At 40.8% G+C, this 27415-nt stretch overlaps 2 protein-coding genes across 7 annotated transcripts in view; one reads left to right on the top strand and one right to left on the bottom strand.

Annotated features, from left to right (window-relative positions):
* Positions 1–9527, top strand: part of patj (PATJ crumbs cell polarity complex component) — a 200292-nt gene extending 190765 nt beyond the window's left edge. For 5 of the 6 annotated variants that reach the window (XM_074636625.1, XM_074636621.1, XM_074636626.1 and 2 more), the window contains 3 exons: positions 2489–2592; positions 2696–2819; positions 4729–9527. In XM_074636625.1, the coding sequence (XP_074492726.1) occupies positions 2489–2592; positions 2696–2819; positions 4729–4875 (375 nt within the window). In that variant the 3' untranslated portion in view covers positions 4876–9527. Of the gene's footprint in view, positions 1–1477; positions 2460–2488; positions 2593–2695; positions 2820–4728 lie in introns of those variants that run through there. The other variant, XM_074636627.1, reaches the window with a different exon arrangement.
* Positions 9528–20171: 10644 nt separating this feature from the next.
* On the bottom strand, positions 20172–26322 carry pdzk1ip1 (PDZK1 interacting protein 1). Its single transcript, XM_074636639.1, has 4 exons — positions 26107–26322; positions 22235–22361; positions 21840–21926; positions 20172–20635 (listed from the first exon to the last, which is right to left on the bottom strand). The coding sequence occupies exons 1-4, from the start codon at positions 26171–26173 to the stop codon at positions 20563–20565; spliced, it is 354 nt and encodes a 117-aa protein (XP_074492740.1). The 5' UTR covers positions 26174–26322; the 3' UTR covers positions 20172–20562.
* Positions 26323–27415: the final 1093 nt, after the last annotated feature.

The raw sequence follows: 27415 nt of genomic DNA, 5'->3' as shown, positions 1-27415 counted from the left end.
TTACTCGTAATGGAGTATTTTTATATTGTTGAATTAGTACTTTTACCACGTAAAGTAATAGTAAAGGATCTTAATACTTCTTCCATCACTGATGTTGTTATATCAAGGACCACAATGGAAACAAGTCTTAGATTTTATTGTGTCATCCTCAACATTTTAGTAGTTGTGTATGAATTAATGACCATCTCTTCATAATGTTAAGAAACTAAATTACTGTCGGTCTCATTTAAGTAAAGGCAGAAATTCATGAGAAAACAAAAAGTTCCAAATGTTAACAACTCCTGAAAATTTGCTGAATCTTCAACAAAAATAAAATCAGTTGTTCATTGTCACTTTTTTTTTTTACCAGATTTCAGTAAAATCTGTCAACAATCTTTAATATATCCTGCCCTCAATCAAACAGACGAACAGGATGTGATGAAATGCAAATGAATATGAGAAAGATCCAAAAGTCCAAAATCATGAAGACTCCAGGAGTAAATAAAGGAAGAGGAAAGGATTCAGTGGTTACACACAGACAAGATTGGTCAATTATTAACAGACCCAATCTGCAGAGTTCAGCAGAATGGTCTTTTTTTTTGTTTTAATGTGATAGACAATATTCCTTTAAGATCATAAAGCAGCATCTCTGTTTGCTTAAAATCTGTGGAAAATCTGTAGAGGGGCCATCGGAATTCTGCGGGATCAGACTCCTGTGAGCCTGATTATTACCAGCCGCGACAGTGTGTGGCTGGTATTGTTTAGACCTTGTGAGTCTGTGTGTGTCATCCAAACCCCGAGGAAGAGCGCCGGGCTTTGAAGCAAATTTACATAGTGGCCAAATGGCGGTACTACAACTTATGTGTCCGTCACGTGATTTTATTGGGCCCAAAAAGACTTTTTCCCATAGACTTACACTGGGAAAGAGACGTCTGTAACTCAGTGAATCATTTTTTTTTGGAGGTAAATCAACTTCCCAGTACGAACACTTGAATAACCCTCATTTAAATCATTAGGTCCTGAAAATTGTAAAATGCACTAATTCCTTCCTCCGGTCATGTGTATCAGACCCAGTCCGAGGCTGGACTGAGGGATTAGTTGAAGAAAATGCTACTGTGTTTCCTCTGATGGCCCAATGACTGCATCTTTATACATCCATGGTGTCATCACTGGAGCCACCTGCTGTAGCGGGAACTACCACAGAAGTGGTTTGAGTAGGAAGGTGTTTATATTTCTGTCTGTCTGCAGACAGAGTTTTTCACCGCGATAGCGTCACAACCGTGTAAGACACAGTCACAAAAGTTTACAGGTGTGTAGTTGAGATCAAAATGAAGGCCAAGTTTGAAGATGGGTGTGGAAGTAGGGTGGTAGGAAGGGGGGCCCGTTGGCCCCCCCACTTACGCCCCTGGCCCGATTTGGTGTCGCGGCTGGTATGATCACATCGTAAGATGGTCACTAGTTATTGCTATGAATATTCTCTCTCTCTCTCTCTCTGCAGCACATTTTGTGTTTGTGTGTGTGTGTGTGTGTGTGTGTGTGTGTGTGTGTTATCAGTGTGGTCCAGCAAGCTGACTGTTGCATGCTGGGAGTGCGATAGCAGCAGCATCAGGCAGGACTAATGAAGCTTCATCAGCCAGCAGCAGAGAGACTCCGATAAGACAGACTGAGTTTATATTTGGCTGTTTGCCCAAAGGCTCTGGAGCTGATTCTGTGTCTGTTATATAGTCCGGTGTTTTAACTGGTTCTCTGCCTAGTTAGTTAGGCCAATAAAATAATTCACCTCAGTAAGTAGCATTAGACTTCCATAAAGTAGTTGTTGTTGTTAAAGACAGATTAAAAACTGATTTGTGATTTCTGCATGTCCGTGTAGCTGCAAGGTTCGGCATGATTTAAATGTTTCATGATATATAAGTTATAGGAAATGAATTGTCAGAAAACAATACATCTGATTACTAAAAGGATTAAATGATGTAGATATTTATGTACAAAGGTTTAAATCCTGGAATAAATGTGGGTTTTTGTGGTTTAAGATGTAGAAACATTCTATATATCATTACCAGTCACGACAGCATGTTATGGACGACGGAACCTGCCAAAATAAAAAAGAAATGAATAAATAAACAAATAAACAAATGACTCGATAGATAAATAAATATGCCATTAAAAGTAACAAAAATAGTATTAAAAATAAATGTAGCAATTAATAAATTGATAAAATGTGACATAAATTGATATATCTGTTTTATTTTTTTATTTATTTACCTTTGTATTAATTTCCTTATTTATTTACTCTTTTGTTTAATTTCCACTTTTATTTATTTATGTATTTCATTTTATTTAATTTTTAAATGTATTTATTTTTGCATTTATTTTCTATTTATTTTTTGCATTTAGTTTATATTCATTTTCAAATATAAAAAGATTAAATCAATTCAATTCAGGTAAAGCAACTGAGATGCTCTCTTTCCTTGTGTGTGTGTGTTTGTCTGTGCGTGCGTGTGTGTCTCAGGTGGTAGCAGACACCAACATCAGCGCCATCGCCACTCAGGTGGAGAGTTTGTCCAGCAGCACCAGTCTGTCGGCCAACACTGACACACACACAGCAGAGCCAGAGTGAGTAAACACACACACACACACACACACACACAGGCATATTTGACAGATGGTGCTTACCTGAATCTGAGCCCCTTCCTCACCCCCTCCTCCTCCTCCTCAGGGGTCCGCGGCCCTGCAGCATCAGTCTGGAGAAAGGCTCTGAGGGACTCGGGTTCAGCATCGTCGGAGGATTCGGCAGTCCACATGGAGACCTGCCCATCTACGTCAAGACCGTCTTCAGCAAGGTCAGTCTTTATGCTAAGCTAGGCTAACTGGGTCTGGACTTCAGCACAGACATGAGTCTGCATGCATGGAGAAGTGTGTGTGTTTCAGAGTTAGTGATGTTCATACAGTTTATAATGATTACGCTCAGCTAACTGACTATTACATTTAGTCAAATGTTATCAGCATAATGTTTCATCATTTTAATTTCTGTTTGTGAAATGTCATTTAGAATCTTCCAGAATTGACATCATTATTAAACAACATTTATCAAGTTTCAGGTCAGATCAGTTGACCGTACTCCATATGACCTCTTTTACTCTAACCGGGTCACATATTTGACATTATACAGCTTTGTCAGTTAGCTACACAACAGTTGCACCTGGCTGTAAATATTACGAAACAATAATCTCTATTAGTTTGTGAGCTGCAACCTTCATTTAGTGATCAAACTAAACTTAGTAAACACAAACTTTAGCATGAGGCTACATTTCAACTTTGAAACAGCTACTGCACTGACTCCTGGTTCCTAATGTTTTAATTCACATTAGCGCTTCAGCCGTCTCTTGCTGGTAGAAAAGACAGACTTTAAATCTGCAGTTTGTCCCCTCTCATCCGACAAAAGGTGATTACAGGTCTCCGTTGACTCCCTGAGTTGTATAAATTCATAATTTTTGTTACTTACAACAAATGTTTCATTTGATTCAGATTTGACGAGCAGATTTGATAAAATGCTGATGAACTCCAGCCTTAGTTTAGACGGAGAACAAAAGGATTTACTTACGGTGACCAGACGTCCCGGTTTGTCTAGGATTTTCCCGGTTTGTCTAGGATTGTCCCGGTTTCAAGCTGGATGTCCCGAGTCCCAATAAATATCTGTAAAACACTAAAATGTCCCAGTTTTCAACAGTCACTACCAAATTGTCTTGGTTTTCACCACAAATAAAATGATAATTTTATACTTGTTTTCATGTCTTACATAGATGTTTATGAACTTCTGTCCCACTCATTATTACTTAACCCAATATAAAAACATAAACAATGCACCACACGTCTGAATTCAACACTGAATTGTCTGTATGCTATGTTGCCAACTAAGCCACTTTGTCGCTATAGATTTAGCAACTTTTCAGATCCTCTTAGCTTACTTAATTTCTGTAGAGCGACTAGTGACAATTTTTAGTGACTTATCCACATCAGAGAAAAAGTGAGAAATATATTTTATAGTCAATCATTCCCATGCATGATGCTCAGAGTAATCACAGTCCACGGCTCTTCTGCCAATAGCAAGGGTCTATCTGTCTCCTCTTGCACCGTGCGCTGGCAGGCAGTCAGTCAGCCGTCACGACCACTAAGCTTTATGCAAGTGATGCAGGATGACGTCGCCAATATGCAAATGAGCGTATGATGTCATCTGGCGACTTGTAGCAACCTTTGGAGCTAGTGCTAACTACTTTCATTGGAAAAGAGTTAGCAACACTGTCTGTATGTTTGTCAATCAATCAATGTGTTGTCATAATGACGCTATGAATGTGCGGTACACTTTAGGGTCCGTTTTGGGGGTTTGAAAATATGGTCAACCTAGATTTACCCAAATGTCAGACTGTTGCTTTCATTTTACAACCTGATGGTAGTTGTGTGTTTGCAGAGATTGTGAGGTGCAACCTGTTTTAATTTAGTGATAAAACACTTTTGTTAGAACGAGGCTAAGTTTGAACTAATGAACAGCTGCTGTACCTCAGTTTTTAGTTTGCGTTTTAGCCGTTTTTTTCACCGGTTGAAATGACAAACTTCAAATCAGCTAACACTCAAAACTTTTTTTCATCTTTAACCTAGTTGTATTTATTAATAACTTTTGTTACTTATAAATGTTGATAGAAAACCTAAATAGATTTGAGAAGGGATTCAGATGTGTGTTGGCGTGTGTTTCAGGGCGCGGCGGCGGTGGACGGCCGTCTGAAGCGGGGCGACCAGATCCTGTCGGTGAACGGAGAGAGTTTGCAGGGAGCGACACACGAGCAGGCGGTCGCTATCCTGAAGAAACAGAGAGGAACTGTCACACTGGATGTCCTGTCATAACACACACACACACACACACACACACACCTGCATGCATACACATATGAATCACCTGCACACACACACACATGAACACAGACGCTCTTGATGACTCTTGGACTACGAATCATTGTGGATCGTGAACTTCGAACGTCCCAACGTGCAAAAAAAAAGAAACAGCATCAGACGGTGCCAACACACAAACACACACACACACACACACACACACTTCCTGTGGGGTGAAACCAGTACACACTGATGTTTGACACCAGTGCATGACAACACTTTAATACCTGAAACAGAGTTTCTCAACCTTGGCGTCAGCCACAGGTGGGGTCACCTGGTACGCAGACAAAGAACGTATATTGCCAAGAAATGAAAGTCAATTGTTCGTTCCATTGCAACATCAGCTTCCGCCATTTTGGACAGAGAGCAACTACCGGACGCCAGTAAAACGTCCGCCCAAAAATTGCCGCACAAAAGTATAACAAAATTATTTCTATTCTATTGTCATATTCTACCGAAATGGCCTGTGTTGAACAATAAAATATAAATATTATAAGCATTTTCAGTCCAAAATGGCGGCAGCGGCTGTCAAAAAAACACTGGAGTTTCATCTCTTTGCTTCTATACTCTTTGATGCAGATGTGGCTATGAGAAACATCTGATATATTGATACTTGTTTGGGTGTGAGGATGATGATCTTGGCTTTAAGAGAAATCTGAAACTTAAACGTGGCGTCACAAGCCAGAAAAGGTTGAGATACTCTGTTACTAGACATCAGTTCAGAGTATCATCTAAAAACAAATAGCTATCAATATGGAGTCATGATGGAGTGACATTTATATCCAGCCTGCACTAGTTAATGCAGGCTGGAACGAACAACATGGAGGTTTGTTTTCTTGTTTCTAATCCAGAGGAACAAAAGGGAAGTGTTGGTGAAATGATGTGTGTTCTCTGACACAGCTGCACAAGTTAGCTTAGCATCTCTGTGGTAAATGACTGGCTAGCTGTTAGCCACCGATTAGCAGTTGTTATAAATGTGGAAACCACCGGAGAGGAGAGTGTGTAAACTGTAACACTCCTGATCGTTCCAACACTCATCAACATCTTTTTTTTTATTCTCCATCATAAAAAACGAACTATTAAAGAACCAGCTGTTAGATAAGCAGATAGTCATCAAAAAGGGACTTTTCTTTTTCAAATTAGCAGTAACTGCATTTTCAAACATGGAAATGTTTTTTAAATCATAATTTTGTCGTAAATTATGGGCACAAATGGAAAATTAAATTTCAGTTTAGTTGAACAATTTCCTTTGTTGCATTCCCAGACTTCCATATAAAAAATTTAAAAGCACTTAGCACATTTGGGAAAAGAGGGGAAATCCACTCGTGTAGTTATGAGAAATTACACAGATCCATGGAGTGGATCATTCCTACGGTTCATTGTTTTTAAGTTTTTACTGGTGTTTAATTTGAACATTAAATAACGGGCGAAAATTGGTTAAACCATCAATAACAAAATCTTACTGAAAACTGGTCTTCACTGTTTATCAGTTGAAGCACATTCTGAGCTTAAATAATGAAGACTGGACTAAGAGGTTGCCCATTTTTAAAAATCAGCATAGGTCAAAACCTGTAAAAATTTAAAACAATGAGCCTTAATTAAAACTCTTAATCCATAACAGACAATACTAAAAAGTTCCGTCATGATAGAGACACACATAATTATTGAAGTTATTCTATGTACACAATGTACACAAACATTTCCTGAAGTTTATCGTCAAATTTCTGTTAAATCTGAGTTTTGAATTTTCCTATTTAGTTCTTAAATTCTATACAATCTTATAAAAAATGCCATCATTCGATAAAACATTGATAAACATTTAGTTCCTCATACATACACATCTTTCTTCAAGTAATGAATCCATATTGACACATAAAAGAAAACATTATATAAATGTTAAATACTCGTGTCTCCATGGAGATGACTCTCAGGACTTGGTGGGCTTGGAGACCCCCTGTCGCCCCCGGCAACAGATACAGTGTCTTCCACATGATTGTTATCATGGAGAGAAAAATTATAAAAATGTGTCTCCATGGAGATTTAAAATGTTTAAGGCTTTCTAGAAGCAGGCGTGAATAAAAGCAACAGATTGACATTTAGTAAAGCTATTGTTCTCCGTTTTCTAACAGAGTCCGGAGTTTTAGATATCAGTTTCATCTCTGTAGGTCCAGGATTTGTTTAGCCTAGCTTAGCACAAAGACTGAAAGCAGGGGGAAACTGTTAGCCTAGCTCATCAAGAGAAAAATATCCACCTTCAGACAACTCCAAAGCAATCCAATTCACATGTTGAATGTTGTTTAGTGCATGTAAAAGTCATAGATTAATTACTAGTAATATATTACAGTGTTGTAATGGGTTTTGTATTTAGATTAAGTTTTTTTTTGATGGGGCAAAAACACCTTAAAATGAGCCAATTAACATGCAAAGCACCCCTGATTGTAGCTTAAAATACCTTAAGTTTTCAGATAAGGTGAAATTAAGGGTAGCTTTGTCACATGGGAAATGTTATAGGTTGACCGCAGATTTGGGTCAATCAATGGATTTTGTGCATGGATAAAGGGTTGAAAAATAGATTTAAAGACATCTCTGAATATTCACCTTAAATGAAAAACAAAGGCCCTTTTAAGGTTTAAAATAACAGATGGCTTTCATGTTATTTGGGAAATTTGAAGGGCTTTTTGTACCCCTTAAAAACACTCATTCCACACAGGAATCTTAACATATATTACAACCCATTAGGTTTAATGAATCCATTAGTCATCCTTGTAAAAACGAGGACATCCATATGTTCCCAGGGTCCTCATTGCAAGAGATTGGTAAGGGTTAACTTCGCAGTTCAAATTGCAAAAGAACGAAGGCAGGTGGACGTTTTTGAAATGCAATTTGAATGGTAAAAATCCATTCAGCCTCTGTGGAGATATCAGTGTCTAAAGACAACAAAACGGTCTTGCCAGCAAATTTGAGGGCGTAGGTTTCAAGGATTAGGCTGTAACATCAGTAGGCTATTAGCTATAGGTGGGTGATTTCAACATATTCACTGAGGGAAACATACACTGAACATTCGACCAAGGAAAAAAAGCATTGCTGAGAACATAAAACCATTTGAAGGTTCTCCTGAATGAGTCATGTTAAGAGGATATTGAGCTGGGGAACACAGGACCCTGGGAACATACGCTCCTGTAGAAACGCTAACATTAGCTTTATCAGTTAGCTACACAACAGTTAGGCTACACCTGGCAGTTAATGGCTGTAAATATTTAGTAACAATCTCTAGACGCTTTAGCCGTCTCTTGCTGGTTGAAATGGCAAACTTTAAAGGTGCTCTGTTCGGTATCCAAAGCATTAATATAACAGCAAACCACTACTGTCTATGTAAAGATATAGAGGAGTAATGTCTTCCTGAGCAGAGAATGAAGTCCCTCTCTCTCTGTGTGTGTTGTAATCAGAGCTTCTCTTTGCTTTTTTGACATAGCCGGGCCGGCCATGCGTGCCTTTTAGTGCATGTTGGTGCATGTGAGCGTGCCCCACTGGCTAGCTCACTGCCACCGTTCTGCACTGCTCTCATATGGTGGTTACAGCTGATAACGCCGTCCCAATTGGTGCCGTTGTGGAAGCGTAGAACCCACCCTCCGGTTTCCCTCCAGGTTAACACTGGTAGCTCTGTCACCACTGTAGCCGTTGTTTTAACTGTTAGCACCGTTAGCTGCGGGCCGCCGGCTCAGCCGTCGCCATGTTGAAAGCCATGTGGAGGCTCCCACTCTCACATTTAGCACCTTTAAATTAGCTAACACTCAAAACAGCAGTTTCTCCCCTCTTTCAATTTAAACTCTGAGTTGTATTAATTTATAACTTTTGCTACTTATAAATGTTGATAGCTAACCTAAATAGAATATAACTCCAGTCTTAGTTTAGACAGAGAACAAGAGGATTTACCAACATGTCAGACTGTTGCTTTCAATCTTAAATTGTACAATGTGAAGGTAGTTGTGTGTTTGCAGAGTTTTGCTAAAGTTTAGTGTGATATCACAGTACTCTGTTCAGATATTTAGATGTGTAATTGAAGTATTTAGCAGTAGCCGTAGGCGTCAGAAGGAGAACAGTTTGTTTGTCTCAGCAGGATCCTAAAACATATCAATCAAGTGCAAAGTACTTTATGTTCAGCCTTTTTTTGTCATAATTACTTAATTTTTGGTACTTTCATTTGTAGATATCAGAGTAGGTGAACTGTAATTTATTTTTGATCTCACTGGAAATGAACAATGTATTTTTTGTTGTTTTAATTCTTATGAGCACCAATATGTTTGTGCCAGTGTCTGAATCTTTGTCTCGACAGTCAGAAACCTCCTTGCAGCTTTGATTTGCCTTCACACAAGACTCATTCAGAGCCGCTGCCAAAAAACCAGCTGAGGTTGCACTTTATTTTACATCATTTCTTGATCATTTCCTCAGAAGTTTCCTGGAAAGAAATATGTAATTTGGTACTATTTATAGAGAAAATAGAGAGATATTTTAGTCAGAGCACAATAGATGAATAATAAATAGATTGAAGGAAATTCCTGTGAAGTATGACTGCTTCAACTGCTAAAATAAAATGATGAGGACATAGAGTTGCACAGTGGGAGGAATTATTTCATGTGCCCCTGGTTAGAAGTAAAAGTCCCATTCATTTTTTTTCCATATACAATGTTACATCTTTTTTAGTTTAAATTTGTTTACATTTTGTCAAACTGTCCCCATTAAAAGTATGCTGAATTAGCTATTCGATATATTAGCAGCTCCTGTTTGCAGTGTACCGAGGACAACTATCACTACTTTACTTTGATACTGAAGAAAACTTGGACATTTATTCTGGATGGACTTCAGAAATAATGATATCCTCAGCAAGTGCAAGTCACATTGAATGATATCATTATGTTCCGTGTCTGTGTTCACATTTCTCCGAGTTATTATGAGGACTGTGATTCTTGACTCAAATAGAGAGGCAAAGTCCCGCCCCTTACAATGGATCCCATGGGACCTTATTTCGGAAAAAATATGTACGGTAGTAAACGGAGAGAGACAAATATTTTTTTGTTCCCATTTGGATTGCGCCACGAATCACACATATGTGATTAGCTAGCTTAGCTATGACCAGGCACAAATGAATTGTTATCTAACTTGATGTGTTTTATCCAGCGACTCCTGGTCTGTTTATCAGCCGGGAAGAGAAAGAACGACCCTTTGCTTGTGTGAGTTCATCCCAGTAGGAAACACACAGGTATCGTAGCTTCAGCGAGAGAGACGTCACTACACAACTTTTAGGTGTGTAGTCTTTCTAATTACGTATTTTCACAGTCTGATACTTCAACAGTTTTACAACAAACTGACACTTTCTTGACTTGCAAAATTATCTTTGAAATAGATAAACATCATATGCGTGAGTCATGGAGGGAAAACAGGATCAAAAAATGATTTGTCTCTTGCCGTTGACTACCGTTCATATTTTTTCCAAAATAAGGTCCCATGGGGTCCACCAGAAGGAGCGGGGCCTCGCCTTTCTATTAACCTCCTACAGTAGCTTATCTTTGCCTCCTCTTCAAATATCTGGCGCCCCCCTGTGGGGGATTTTGTCTTCCTCTGTTGTCTTTGTCCTGCTTAAAGGGAAAGTTGTATGTTTTGTGTATTACTTACAGTAGATGAAGGTCGGCACACCCCAAGCATCCAGGAGTACCGACACCAGAGCAAAGCAATACAGTGCTGTGGATGGGGACGGCAGAAAAATGTATTTTAGCCACCTAAAAGAAAGGCTCACTTTTAAAAATGTTATATCTGTTTAAAGCTGAAGTAGCGAGATTGGAGCAAATATGATTAAAAAAAGTTATTTTTATAAAACGTCGCTATATCGTGACAGTAGTACATAAAACAGGTATCCTGAAAAAAATCATGTTCCTCTGTGTCCTCCGGTGTCCTCCGTTGCCCCTAACGGCATCTGCAAGATTTCACAGACCGGAGGAAAACAAGCAGTAAGAGCTGATCTGAGGTCTGCTGTCCATCTGCTGTCTATGAGAGCCGGTTGTCAATCACTCGCGAACTCCGACCAAACGGTCAAACTAGGCAGCGCTGATCAAATATGAATCAATATTCTGTTACATTAATGCCTATTACTCTCCTCAGATGTTTTCAGAATCATCTTGTAGTACACGGTTTAGCTGTTTAGGCTCAGATGACAAAAACAGTATAGATACGTTTCACTTTCAGCTCAGTTGGCCGTCGGAAAATATTCTAAATATAGCGTACACTTAAACGGATATACAAAATTTTTAGGTGAGCCTTTCTTTAAGGTCGCTAAAATACGTTTTTCCGCCGTCCCCGTCCACAGCACTGTAATGCTTTGCTCCAGTGTCGCTGCTCCTGTCTGTTTCTCCAAGCTGGGGGAACGCCGACCGTCATCTACTGTAAGTAATACACCTATTATGGATACTATGGATAAGGACCTCATACAACCCCACTTCAAAACATCTGAACTATCCCTTTAATGCACATGAGCTGTTCCAGACCATATCCTGTCATTTCATTTTATAATGTCCTGAACCATGAGTTAAATGACAGTGATGATTTAATTCCCCGTCTCCCCCTGTAATATTCATCTGTTGGCGGCTGTGGCTCAGAGGGTAGAGCAGGTTGTCCTCCAATCGGAAGGTCGGTGGTTCGATCCCCGGCTGCTCCGGGTCACATGTCGATGTGTCCTTGAGCAAGACACTTAACCCCAAAAATTGCTCCCGGAGGCATAGCCATCGGTGTGTGAATGAGTATTTAGATTAAATCCTGATGGGCAAAGTTGGCACCTTAGTAGCCTCTGCCATCAGTGTATGAATGTGTGTGTGAATGGGTGAATACTGACATGTAGTGTAAAGCGCTTTGAGTGGTCGGAAGACTAGAAAAGCGCTATATAAGTCCAAGTCCATTTACCATCTTGTCTGAACGAGGCGTTATAAATTACCAGGAAAATCACCTTATTTTCAAGCAAGTTTGTATTTTTACAACTAATTTCATGAGACACTCGATGACAACAATGCTTGAGTTCTGGGGGAAAGCGAAGCAGTACAGTGGTACGTATTTTATGATAATGAACCATAGACTGGAAGGACCACATGACAGCCCCCCAAAAGTGAGGCCAAAATACCTCAATTGCTTACTGGTGGGCCAAACTAAAAAATCAAAGTACACGTGTTGGCGGGATCTCAATACTCCCCTCCAGCCGCACGATCACTACTACGCAGACTCTGGCTCCAAATGACATCAAAATCTCAAGATGGCAGCTCCCGTGTCCAGGATATTTTGACTTCACCTTCACTGGGAGGAAGCGGAGACGCGTCATCCATCTTTACAATCTATGTAGTTTCACACACGTTTCTCTTGTCGTTTCCTCGTGTTGCTCCAGTGCAGCGAGCCATGATGCTAAAATCCCTTTAAAGAAAAACACAGCAAAACAGCCATCAGTCAAATCCAGTCTTTTTCATCTACTCTCATTTTTTTGATGAGCATTCTGCAGGTTTTTACAATACTGATATTTTTGTATTTGAGCTTCTCCTCTTTAACATTTCATGACCTAAAAAATTTAAATCAGACTTGTGTAAATTTGAGGGGAAACCGCATTTGGCAGGTTCCACTGCAGGTTTTGTAGACTTTATTACTTGTCTTTGAATGTCCTTAGGTTGAGTTTATCGACACAAATGAAACCAAACAGTTAAAGATGAAACTGTAAAATTTGGGGATCCGGGACTTAGATTCTCAGGTCCAACTGGCTACTAAATTAGGCCAATTTGAGTGAATGTGACAGTTTTATTAAGTTTTGTGAAATAATTGTAACCAAGATCATCTGGGTAGCTTTTCCCAGAGCATTCAACCACATGAGATGCATATATTTGATAAAGATGTGTGTAATGTGGTTCTTGAAGAGTCGTGGCTCTTGTTTGGGCCATTTTACAGTGTAAAAAAATCAGCCTGTCAGCACTCTCTGGTGGACAAACTCTGTACTGGAGACCTCAAACATTTGTCTGCTGACATTTACTGTTACTGACCAGACCATATATAATCCTACTGAGAGTTCTGGGAGAAGATAATATATAATATATAATGTATCAGTCAGGCTCTAATGGGAGTATTTGTTCAGGGATTACGGCTTGAGGAAAGAGCAGAAATGGGACAAGTTGTGAATCAGAAACTTGTAAGAATATAAAAATAATGAAACAGCTCAAATCTAACATCCTAAAAAAAACCTGCAGCTCAGCCCCTCCAGACCCAAAGTCCATCACCTGACGTCCCCAAACTGATCAGTCCCCATTTGAAATTGATCCAAAAAGACTCTCTGTTGGCTCTGCTGGGAAGAGTCCCAGCAGAGCCAACAGAGAGTCTTTTTGTCAGAGGACAGCTGATGTGAAACCCGTTGTGAATGATCTTTCTGTCTGTTCTGATGTCAACTCTGTTTGATCCGTGTTTTATTAAAATGTAAAGAGAGCACATCTACTTCGCTGGAGTCTCCTGAATTTGAATCTCTTTGTTTTTTCTTCAGGTGTGTATAGTCCGGTACAGGTGTGAGAGGTCACAGTCTGTATGAAACCTGTCTGTGTTGTCCTCTACAAGTTTCTGATGGGTAGACTCTCGAGGGACATCTAGGACAAAGGTGAGGGTTGGCTGATGTCCCACTGTTATTACCGACACGTGAACTAACCACAGACTCTCCAATTTCCCACTGTTATTACAGACACCTGAACTAACCACAGACACTCCACTGTCCCGCTGTTATTACAGACACCTGAACTAACCACAGACTCTCCACTGTCCTACTGTTATTACAGACACCTGAACTAACCACAGACTCTCCACTGTCCCGCTGTTATTACAGAGACTTGAAATAACCAGACTCTCGACTGTCCCGCTGTTATTACAGACACCTGAACTAACCACAGACTCTCCACTGTCCCGCTGTTATTACAGAGGCTTGAACTAACCACAGACTCTCCACTGTCCCGCTGTTATTACAGACAGTTGAACTAACCACAGACTTTCCAATGTGCCGCTTTTATTACAGACAGTTGAACTAACCACAGACTCTCCAATGTGCCGCTTTTATTACAGACACGTGAACTAACCACAGACTCTCCACTGTCCCACTGTCCCACTGTTATTACGGACACCTGAACTAACCACAGACTCTCCACTGTCCCGCTGTTATTACAGAGACTTGAACTAACCACAGACTCTCCACTGTACCGCTGTTATTACAGACACCTGAACTAACCACAGACTCTCCACTGTCCCGCTGTTATTACAGACACTTGAACTAACCACAGACTCTCCACTGTCCCGCTGTTATAACAGACACCTGAACTAACCACATACTCTCCACAGTCCCACTGTTTTTACAGACATCTGAACTAACCACAGACTCTCCACTGTCCCGCTGTTATTACAGACACTTGAACTAACCACAGACTCTCCACTGTCCCGCTGTTATTACAGACACCTGAACTAACCACAGACTCTCCACTGTCCCACTGTTTTTACAGACATCTGAACTAACCGCAGACTCTCCACTGTCCTGCTGTTATTACAGACACCTGAACTAACCGCAGACTCTCCACTGTCCCGCTGTTATTACAGACAGTTGAACTAACCACAGACTCTCCACTGTTCTGCTGTTATTACAGACACCTGAACTAACCACAGACTCTCCACTGTCCCACTGTTATTACAGAGACTTGAACTAACCACAGACTCTCCACTGTTCCACTGTTATTACAGACACCTGAACTAACCACAGACTCTCCACTGTCCCACTGTTATTACAGAGACTTGAACTAACCACAGACTCTCCACTGTTCCACTGTTATTACAGACACGTGAACTAACCACAGACTCTCGACTGTCCCACTGTCTCACTGTTATTACAGACACCTGAACTAACCACAGACTCTCCACTGTCCTACTGTTATTACAGACACCTGAACTAACCACAGACTCTCCACTGTCCCGCTGTTATTACAGAGACTTGAAATAACCAGACTCTCGACTGTCCCGCTGTTATTACAGACAGTTGAACTAACCACAGACTTTCCAATGTGCCGCTTTTATTACAGACAGTTGAACTAACCACAGACTCTCCAATGTGCCGCTTTTATTACAGACACGTGAACTAACCACAGACTCTCCACTGTCCCACTGTCCCACTGTTATTACGGACACCTGAACTAACCACAGACTCTCCACTGTCCCGCTGTTATTACAGAGACTTGAACTAACCACAGACTCTCCACTGTACCGCTGTTATTACAGACACCTGAACTAACCACAGACTCTCCACTGTCCCGCTGTTATTACAGACACTTGAACTAACCACAGACTCTCCACTGTCCCGCTGTTATTACAGACACCTGAACTAACCACAGACTCTCCAATGTGCCGCTTTTATTACAGACACGTGAACTAACCACAGACTCTCCACTGTCCCACTGTCCCACTGTTATTACGGACACCTGAACTAACCACAGACTCTCCACTGTCCCGCTGTTATTACAGAGACTTGAACTAACCACAGACTCTCCACTGTACCGCTGTTATTACAGACACCTGAACTAACCACAGACTCTCCACTGTCCCGCTGTTATTACAGACACTTGAACTAACCACAGACTCTCCACTGTCCCGCTGTTATTACAGACACCTGAACTAACCACATACTCTCCACAGTCCCACTGTTTTTACAGACATCTGAACTAACCACAGACTCTCCACTGTCCCGCTGTTATTACAGACACTTGAACTAACCACAGACTCTCCACTGTCCCGCTGTTATTACAGACACCTGAACTAACCACAGACTCTCCACTGTCCCACTGTTTTTACAGACATCTGAACTAACCGCAGACTCTCCACTGTCCTGCTGTTATTACATACACCTGAACTAACCACAGACTCTCCACTGTCCTGCTATTATTACAGACACCTGACCTAACAGCAGACTCTCCACTGTCCCACTGTTATTACAGACACCTGAACTAACCACAAACTCTCCACTGTCCCACTGTCTCACTGTTATTACAGACACCTGAACTAACCACAGACTCTCCACTGTCCCACTGTTATGACAGACACGTGAACTAACCGCAGACTCTCCACTGTCCCGCTGTTATTACAGACAGTTGAACTAACCACAGACTCTCCACTGTTCTGCTGTTATTACAGACACCTGAACTAACCACAGACTCTCCACTGTCCCACTGTTATTACAGAGACTTGAACTAACCACAGACTCTCCACTGTTCTGCTGTTATTACAGAGACTTGAACTAACCACAGACTCTCCACTGTTCCACTGTTATTACAGACACGTGAACTAACCACAGACTCTCGACTGTCCCACTGTTATTACAGACACCTGAACTAACCACAGACTCTCCACTGTCCTACTGTTATTACAGACACCTGAACTAACCACAGACTCTCCACTGTCCCGCTGTTATTACAGAGACTTGAAATAACCAGACTCTCGACTGTCCCGCTGTTATTACAGACAGTTGAACTAACCACAGACTTTCCAATGTGCCGCTTTTATTACAGACAGTTGAACTAACCACAGACTCTCCAATGTGCCGCTTTTATTACAGACACGTGAACTAACCACAGACTCTCCACTGTCCCACTGTCCCACTGTTATTACGGACACCTGAACTAACCACAGACTCTCCACTGTCCCGCTGTTATTACAGAGACTTGAACTAACCACAGACTCTCCACTGTACCGCTGTTATTACAGACACCTGAACTAACCACAGACTCTCCACTGTCCCGCTGTTATTACAGACACTTGAACTAACCACAGACTCTCCACTGTCCCGCTGTTATTACAGACACCTGAACTAACCACAGACTCTCCAATGTGCCGCTTTTATTACAGACACGTGAACTAACCACAGACTCTCCACTGTCCCACTGTCCCACTGTTATTACGGACACCTGAACTAACCACAGACTCTCCACTGTCCCGCTGTTATTACAGAGACTTGAACTAACCACAGACTCTCCACTGTACCGCTGTTATTACAGACACCTGAACTAACCACAGACTCTCCACTGTCCCGCTGTTATTACAGACACTTGAACTAACCACAGACTCTCCACTGTCCCGCTGTTATTACAGACACCTGAACTAACCACATACTCTCCACAGTCCCACTGTTTTTACAGACATCTGAACTAACCACAGACTCTCCACTGTCCCGCTGTTATTACAGACACTTGAACTAACCACAGACTCTCCACTGTCCCGCTGTTATTACAGACACCTGAACTAACCACAGACTCTCCACTGTCCCACTGTTTTTACAGACATCTGAACTAACCGCAGACTCTCCACTGTCCTGCTGTTATTACATACACCTGAACTAACCACAGACTCTCCACTGTCCTGCTATTATTACAGACACCTGACCTAACAGCAGACTCTCCACTGTCCCACTGTTATTACAGACACCTGAACTAACCACAAACTCTCCACTGTCCCACTGTCTCACTGTTATTACAGACACCTGAACTAACCACAGACTCTCCACTGTCCCACTGTTATGACAGACACGTGAACTAACCGCAGACTCTCCACTGTCCCGCTGTTATTACAGACAGTTGAACTAACCACAGACTCTCCACTGTTCTGCTGTTATTACAGACACCTGAACTAACCACAGACTCTCCACTGTCCCACTGTTATTACAGAGACTTGAACTAACCACAGACTCTCCACTGTTCTGCTGTTATTACAGACACCTGAACTAACCACAGACTCTCCACTGTCCCGCTGTTTTTACAGACACGTGAACTAACCACTGACTCTCCACTGTCCCACTGTTATTACAGACACCTGAACTAACTTCAGACTCTACACTGTCCCGCTGTTATTACAGACACCTTAACTAACCACAGACTCTCCACTGTCCCACTGTTATTACAGACACCTGACCTAACCACAGACTTTCCACTGTCCCGCTGTTATTACAGACACCTTAACTAACCACAGACTCTCCACTGTCCCGCTATTATTACAGACACCTGAACTAACCGCAGACTCTCCAATGTCACACTGTTATTACAGACACCTGAACTAACCAGACTCTCCACTGTCCCACTGTCCCACTTTTATTACAAACACGTGAACTAACCGCAGACTCTCCAATGTCCCGCTGTTATTTCAGACAGCTGAACTAACCACAGGCTCTCCACTGTTCCGCTGTTATTATAGACACCTGAACTAACCGCAGACTCTCCACTGTCCCGCTGTTATTACAGACACGTGAACTAACCACAGACTTTCCACTGTCCCACTGTTATTACATAGACTTCAACTAACCACAGACTCTACACTGTCCCGATGTTATTACAGACACGTGAACTAACAACAGACTCTCCACTGTTCCACTGTTATTACAGACACGTGAACTAACCACAGACTCTCCACTGTCCCGCTGTTATTACAGACACCTGAACTAACCGCAGACTCTCCACTGCCCCGCTGTTATTACAGACACGTGAACTAACCACAGACTCTCCACTGTTCCACTGTTATTACAGACATGTGAACTAACCACAGACTCTCCACTGTTCCGCTGTTATTACAGACACCTGTGTATGGACCCACCATTACTGGTGGCAAAGACAATGAACTACGCTTCTCAGGATCCTTGAGTCATGCAGCCATTGGCTGTGGACCCAGAGGAATCTCTTTGTTCCTCCTCTTTCTGCTCTTTCTTCACCTCCTCCTCATCTCTCCTGACCTGCTTAGGAAACAGCCATAGGAACACAAGGAACGTCTAAGGCACAGGACGCGAGAGCCTGCCTTTTTACCTACTAACTTCAAGCCACAACCGCAAGGAAGTTAGCACCAAGCTATCAAGCTGCTGGGAAGAAAGTATTGGAGCAATCAGCTTCCTCCAATCTGCACAACTTGATTTGAGCACAGCAAAGACGACATCTTTGACTTGGAACCACAACTTCAACACATGGAATTACAAACCCTTTTCTTCCATGGATTGGTAACGTACTGGGCTTACCTTAGCAGTAGCAATTACACATGGCTGAGCAAGACTGTTCAACTTTGATTTCTAGAATGTACCTGTTTTGATATGTTTAATGTTGTGATATTATTTGTAGTTAAGATATTCTGGTAGGTGGCTTCGCCACATCTGATGTGTTTAGTTTATGCTTCACATAGACAAGGTCTTGCATGCAAATTAACCATTTTTTTAACCCACTGCATATCTAACACACATTAAGATCACATACATAAACTGTGAATTAGTTAAACATAAACATACAGCTTCAGATAATCTTAACCCCCACATCACCCCCCTCTCTGTCCTTCCTGAGCACATGTGCTCCAAAGAACAAAGAGGCCATGTGGTGACATGTTGGTGGCCATCTTTGATCCCGCCATCTTTGTAGTTTTACAGTGCTCGCCCTTTTGTCTGTAGGCAGACATCTTGAGACAAGAAGCCATCTTGTCTCTCTCCCTCTCTCTCTCTCTCACACACACACACACACACACACACTTTGTTTGGTTTGTATAGTTTAGTTATTTAGTTAGATTAATATTGTGTTTTAAACCTTTATTATCTTGTAAATAAATGTTTGTGGAATATACATGCTTGTCTGTTTAATGTTGTACAAGAGTGAATAATGCCAACCTCTGCTATGTCAAGAACTCCAATATCCTTCAACCTTTACTATCTAATTTGGTTATTGATTTAATTATTAATCAACATTCCATATTGAGAGTTTAGTATATTTAATGAGACTATATTAACGTTTTGGTTATTGGTCCCTGATTCCAGGGTGGTGCCCCGTTTATTATTAATGTTTATTGATAATTCTTATTAATATTAATTATTTTATTATTATTTATTTATGAATTTGCTAATAACCAAACCTGTTACTGCCAAATCCCTACACCTGAACTAACCACAGACTCTCCACTGTCCTGCTGTTATTACAGACACCTGAACTAACCGCAGACTCTCCACTGTCCCGCTGTCATTACAGACACGTGAACTATCCACAGACACTCCACTGTGTAAGTGTTTTCAGTAAAATGGGACTTTACTGTCAGAGTGTTTAATTATTAATCGCAGGTCATTCTTTCATTGATCAGTAATGAGAGCCGACACAGCAGTTTGTTAGAAACGATAACTTATTAATCAGCACAAAGATCACAGGACAGAGAGCTGCTTTTCCCTGTTTACTGCTCTGAAGAGGTGACTGAAAAACATGCAAACACAGTACATAATATATTGATCTACTTAAAGCCTCAGATCTAATAAACAAATACTAATAATCTCACAATTTCTGATAAATGATAGGATATGAAGGTACAATGAAAATGAAACAAATCAAGCAGTCAGAAATATTTCAGTAAATTCAACATGGATGATAACTGAAGTTCCTCACTCTAAGCTCCACCCGCTGGGGACAACAGGTACAACAAAACAAAGACAACATTAAATGTGTTTTTCTTTTCTATAAAAAAAGAATTGTGTGTGTTTTGTGTGTCTCCGTCCAGAGTTGGTGAGGACGCCATTGAGACAGCCAATAGGATCATAGGATCAGTGCAGGACGGTCACATGGCGGTAACTTTGTCGTCAGTGTAGTCGATCACCAGGTCGTCGTAAGTGTTCGTATCGTCTTTGCTCCTGATGGACAAACACACTTCGTTATTAAAACTTAGTCCAGAGTTGGAAGAAGTACTCCTTTACTGAAGTACCTTTACTGAAGTAAAAGTACTAATACCACACTGTGAAAACACTCCACTACAAGTAAAAGTCCTGCATTCAAAACTTTATTTAAGTAAAAGTATTATCAGCAACATGTACTTAAGTACTGAAGGTAAAAGTACTCATTGTGCAGTAAAATCTTCCCTGTCAGTGATTTACTATTATATATGATGTTTTTGGATTAATATTACTGCTGCATTAATGTGTATGATGTATTTTACTGCTGTAGATGTTCATGGTTGTGCTAATTTTAACCCCTTTATATACTGTTGGGTAGTTTAAGCTACAGCAATGCATATATTATTACCTCTGCCAAGGCCAAAGGCCTAGGAAGGAGGTTATGTTTTCACCGGCATTGGTTTGTTGGTTTGTATGTTGGTTTGTCCGTTTGGAGGATTACTCCAAAAGTCCGTGATGGATTTGAATGAAATATTTTGGAGGGGTGGAGTGTGGCACAATGAACAATCCATTAGATTTTGGTGGCAATCCGGATTATGATCCGGCTTCGGAATTCTTTTAAAAAACTCCGCTCAGCCTGTGCATTAACACCACAGGCTTTACAGTAGGACATGTGCAGTGTAACTGATGACACGTTCATGACGCGTCACCCAGCTCTCTCCTTCTGCCAGCTTTCCTCATCAAACATGGTGACATCACAGTTTACTTCGACCAAAGCACACTTGGTGACTGTTGCAAAGAGTGATGACGACGCTTTAGGTGAGTTTTATTTCGTTTCTGACCACTTCCCCTGAAGTCATTTTATAATGCTCTGCTGATATCAACATAAACAAAAACACATGTGGATGATGGTGCAAGCTGAACGGTCTGCGCTCTCCGAGTGCACTTCTAGTATTATATATATTCTATAAGATCTTCATATGTTCCTAGCATCGCTGTCCTTTGAGAACCACAACTTTTCATGGTGTCAGAAAAACAGCCCTGTTTTCTGCTTTGTGATGATGCATTTTCCAGCTGATCTGAGAGGCTTTTAAAATAGTTTATTTAGCGAGAGAGAGAGAGAGAGAGAGAGAGAGAGAGAGAGAGAGAGAGAGAGAGAGAGAGAGAGAGAGAGAGAGAGAGAAAAAACAAATAATGTGAAGTATTTATTTGTTGTTGGTCCTACCTGACCATGTCCAGACTGGTCTCGTAGGTGTTTTCGTTGGTCACGACAAATTCATTTTCTTTCACCAACTCCACAGTGGTCTTCCTCCTGCAGACAGATGCACTTTATTTGGACTGCATTATTAAAAATGCCTACGTTGTCGCGGTGGCATAAAAACAAAGTCCATAAAGAAAAACAACTAATATTTTTCAAGATTTTTCATCATTTTCTTTCATCAGTTTAAGGCTGTAACTAACAATTACTTTACTTATCAAATACACTGACGATTATTTTATCAATATGTCTGTAAATTGTACAAAAACTATTAAAAAAAACACCACATTAAATGAACCCTGCAATGTGTGTCTATTCAGTTATATAAATAAAAAGTTATTAAAAGCTCTTCTCTGACTGACCTGCTGGGCTTCTCACACCAGGCCTTCTTCACCAGGAAGCCGACGAAGGTGAGGAAGAGGAAGGCTGCGACGGCGATGAGGCCGGTGAGCCACTGAGGCAGCAAACGCTCATCAATCTGAGTCTGGGCTGCAAAACAAACACATACACAGAGGTCATCCACATCTCTCATATATGTTTGTTTAAATAAACTGCTGTTTTAGAATAAACAATTAGCTAACCTTTTACCAGACTGGTCTCAATGACCCCAATAATAATAACAATAATGAAGAAAAAAAAACTTGATTTCCCTCTGAAATGTAGTGAAATAGAAGCAGCATAAAATAGAAATACTCATTTAAAGTACCACTACATCACACTTGAACTTAAAGCTGCAGTGGGTAGAAATGGAGCAAATATGAAAAGTTATTTTTTTAAACGGTCACTATATCCTGACAGTAGTGCATGAGACAGGTAATGTGAAAAGAATCATGTGCCTCTGTGTCCTCTGGTGCTCCTAATGGCATCTGCAAGATTTCACAGACCGGAGGAAAACAACCAATCAGAGCCGAGCTGGAGCCTTGCCATCTCTGAGCAGCTGTCAATCACTCACAAACTCCCATCAAACGGTCAAACTAGGCAGCGCTGATCAAATATGAATCAATATTCTGTTACTGTAATGCCTATTTCTCTCCTCAGATGTTTTCAGAATCATCTTGTAGTGTATTGTTTAGCTGTAAAATGAGAAAGTTTGTGACCCAGCAGCCATATTGAGATAAGTTGAGGAAATATCAAGCAACGCCCACCAGCCGGAACACAGCCAATAGGAACGCTCTCTCTCTGAAATGACCTGTGATTGGTCAAAGTCTCCCGTCACAGGCTATATGTTTTAAAGCCTGAAAACAGAGCCATGAGGAGGTGCAAGAACACTTGAATTACAATATGCTGAAAGGTGGAATTTTTGCCCAATGATGCCAAAAACGTTCTGCCTACTGAAGCTTTAATAATACAAAATATAATCAACTATAAAAACATGATATATTATTATAGGCTAAGCTACCCATCTGTATATAAATAAATTAAAATGAGTTCCACCTTTACCAGCTGCAACATTAAAGTGAACACATTAATGCATCGATAATTATAATCCAGTAATATATATTATTCTGAAAGGAGCCATTCTGCATAATGACCTGAGTACTTTTACCTTTGGTACTTATATTTGGATGGTGCTTTCACACCTGTAGTTGGTTCATTTGGTCCAGACCAAGGGAATAATGATACATCCTGTTCACACTGACTGATTTTTTACAAATGAACCAGAGGAGTGAACATGAATAATGCAGAGTGATGGGTTACTCGCTGTTGGACAGTTTTGAGATTGTCATCCTGCATCATCAGGATCTACGTGAGAAAATCAAATGCCGGTGACTGTCTTCTGAGTTTATGGAGCACTTTGAGGCTTCTGATGTGTATATTAATGGTATTTGATTAATAACATATTATAAGGATTATTAGTATAATTAGACTGCAAATCGACCGCATGTACGTTTATGATGAATAATGCTAGAGACAGGACTATAGGGGAGACATGGGGCAATTGTAAAAACGTTTTGGTTTTGATGTCATTACTCAAAAACCTCTTGAGCTATTTGGATACACTTCTTACGTAGGTAACTTGTATTTGTGTTCTACTTGTTCACAGTCATCGTATGTTCTTACAAGCAATGTTAGCGTCACAATATTGATTGAAACTCGGGCCGTCAGTGTGAACGCGTTAATAACACGCAAGTTCGTTTTAACGCCACTAATTTCTTTAACGCATTAACGCAACTTGCGAATTTTAGGTTGTTTTAATGCTAGAGTGAAGATACTGGCATCATATGAAACTAGAAAAACTGAGGAATCCATCGGTACCAACCATGTCATACTAGCTTGTCGCAGAGGAGGCTAAATAATGCTACAAAGTTATGCTAATTTTGGCGAGGAAAAACTGGTATGTCCATTTTTAAAGGGGTCCCTTGACCTCTGACCTCCAGATCAGTGACTGTAAATGGGTTCTATGGGTACCCACGAGTCTCCCTTTTACAGACATGCCCACTTTATGATAATCACATGCAGTTTGGGGCAAGTCATAGTCAAGTCAGCACACTGACACACTGACAGCTGTTGTTGCCTGTTGGGCTGCAGTTTGCCATGTTATGATTTGAGCATATTTTTTATGCTAAATGCAGTACCTGTGAGGATTTCTTGACAATATCTGTCATTGTTTTGTGTTGTTTATTGATTTCCAATGATAAATGCACATACATTTGCATAAAGCAGCATATTTGCCCACTCCCACGTTGATAAGAGTATTAAATACTTGACAAATCTCCCTTTAAGGTTCATTTTGAACAGATAAAAATTGTGTGATTAAATATTTTAATCAATTGACAGCCCTACTGCAGAGAAAACATTTGAATTTGCATTAATACATTGTTAATCACAAATTTATTTTACTTGCAATAAAACTTTTTTGATTGCATGTTGATAGTTTTGCTCTCAAACCTTTTCTGTTTGCTTGCATAATAAAGAAACAGAAGTAACTTTCGGCAGGCAGGGAGGGATCACCACAGACCATGTACATCATGGTTTTATGGTCTTGTTTCTGATTGGAGATATTTGAGATGTTATTTGTCCCCGGTCTCCCCTACAAAAGCCCTTTTGCATGCTCCCAGATGACTGGTGCGAACGTCGAGGAACGTACAGACTCGTGCATGGGTCGTATTACTGTGGGATAGCTGCAAGCCCCCAGGAAGAGCGCTGGTCGTCGATCCCAAATTTCGTAGTGGTCAAACGGCGGTACTGAAACTTCCTTGTCCGTCACATGATGCCATTGGGCCCAAAAATACTTTTTCCCATAGACTTCCATTGGGAAAGAGACGTCTGTAACTCTGCGGATATTTTTTTTGGGTCAATCAACTCCCCAGTACGAACACTCTAATAACCCTTATTTAAAAAATTACGTTTTTAAAGTTGTAAAATGAACTAATAGCTGAATCCAGAGTTATTTCCCTTCGTCCGTTCATGTGAGTGAGACCCAGACCGAGGCTGGAGCACAAGCCGTGACGACGGCGTGACGTTGGGACCTCGTGACCGAGCCATGTGACCGAGCGGACGCTACTGCGCCGGTTCCAAGTAGCCCAAGATCTGGGTACTATTCCAGATGGAAGTCGAGCCATTTAGGCTTCATGCGCCACAAGGCCTATGGAAAGGAGGCTGGATCACAGGCGAACATGGGTCTTGAGGTATGGGGTATGACACATGCACAGTGTAACTGAAGCTGCGGTCGTGCGTTGCGATTGGCTCAATCTCGGCGAGTGCAGACCAGATTTTACTGCGCATGTGTTATACCCCCAAAGGCGTGACGCGTGACCCAGCATCCTTTCCATAGGCCTTGATGCGCCACTGAGCAACTTTCATAGGAATGAACGGGGCCCCGCCTCCAACACTGTATCCAGTTCTCTTAATACATCCATGGATCGCTGTCACACACTTTTTAATGGAGTTAATGAACTGACAAAGTACACAAAGGCGGAAACAAGTACAGCAGTTTTCACAGCTTTTGATCTAGTAATCATGGAAAATTCCCGCGCTGAATACAGATCAATTATAAGATTGCTTCCTGAACAGATTTCACTGAGCTATCAGCACAGCAGATGGATTTATTAGTAGTTTAGCTTTTGAAATCATGCTAAAATCACGTCTGCTATCATAATATCCTGTGGTTGGTTCGTTTGCTTTCACACCACAAACGAACCGCAGCAGAGGCGGACCGAGACCCGCCTTTTCAAACAGTCTGGGATATAACCGTCTGTCTAGTTGCTGTCAGTAGAGTAGGAACAACTCGTACCTCTCTGGGCCGTCACCGCTCCGACACTCAGCAACAAACCGGAAATCACTGCACTAAGTTGTCCCATCGCTGATCACTGCTCCTCCGCTCTGACGAAAGACACAAAGTTGTGAAAAAGTAAAGAACCACAGCGAGAATCAAAGCTGAAGCTTCAGATGTCGTGTTGAAACTTCAACCCCTGAGTGTGAAACGACCAGCAGAGAGTAGATCAGCGGCTCAGGTGTTCTGTTAATGTTTAACTCAAACTCACAATACAAACGGTGACTCACAGCAGGAACAGCCTTTATCTCTCTGTCTTTATGGCCCAATAGGCCTTTTTCACGGAAGACATTTTGACTTGTCGCAGTAAGGAAAGCACAGGTGTACATAATGAAATGAAACAATGGCTGCATTCAATTCAGCTGCTTTGATTTCAGGGTCATGGTATTGTGCATGCTGGCTCACTATCATTGTTCATTCCCTATTCATCGTTTGACAGATTTTAGGCATATTTTCCACTGGGGATCAAGAGAAGTGTCCTCTTCTTAAATAATTAAATATATCCTATTTTTATATTCCCTGTATTTATAGTTGTAGTTTGATCTACTCAATAAAAACTCTCTAAACAAGTACAGATTCTCAGTTTTAGACGTCAATCTTCAATTTTCCTGAAAAGCTGTCTCCAACTGTGTGAGAAAATGGCTTTAAATAAGCACCGGATGGTTGTTTACAAGGGCGTAGGTTTGGTTTCAGAAGTGGGAAGTCAGAGGTTCTTCAACAAAAAAATACAAGTAAAATAAATGTCATTGTCTTCATTTAAATAAATGATAAAGTATAATTAAATTGGTTATTATGCTTTCTATAATAATTGTAGTATACCAAAAACAAAGCGCGAGCTGAATAATCACCTCCTTATGTTATATAAGAAAAATGTTTGACAAATATTCAAACTACAATTTCCAATGTCAACAATGAACCTTTAAATAGATAAATAATGTTTTATTTCTATCTTTACTACAAAGAGCTCTGTCTTTTACTGCATTATCTTAGATTGCTGATTAGTCCAAGCATCTTTTAAGGAGAATCGTCTGTAAATAAAAACAGCTAAATTATTTTCTTATTGCGGCACTTTTTTCATTAATTAAACGCACAATATGTCATTTCTGCCGATAACGGGCTCTCGATCAAAACAATAACAGAAGGATGACGTCGAAAAGTAGCGTGGGATCATGGGAGTTAGTGTATTCACCATTGCAGGTGAAAATCTATCTGACGTGACTCAGAAATCATGTTCACGGACGAGGTAATGTGTAAAAGTTTTATTCTTGTT

Source organism: Sebastes fasciatus, chromosome 5 (genome assembly GCF_043250625.1).
Source record: "Sebastes fasciatus isolate fSebFas1 chromosome 5, fSebFas1.pri, whole genome shotgun sequence".
Lineage (NCBI taxonomy): Eukaryota > Metazoa > Chordata > Actinopteri > Perciformes > Sebastidae > Sebastes > Sebastes fasciatus.
This window is presented reverse-complemented; position numbering and strand designations above follow the sequence as displayed.

Coding starts and splice junctions, on each gene's coding strand:
- pdzk1ip1 (XM_074636639.1), bottom strand. CDS start 26,173: ATGGGACAACTTAGTGCAGTGATTTCCGGTTTGTTGCTGAGTGTCGGA. Junction 21,927..22,234: donor TGGTGTGAGAAGCCCAGCAG/GTCAGTCAGAGA, acceptor ATCTGTCTGCAG/GAGGAAGACCACTGTGGAGT. Junction 20,636..21,839: donor ACCAGTCTGGACATGGTCAG/GTAGGACCAACA, acceptor TTTGTCCATCAG/GAGCAAAGACGATACGAACA.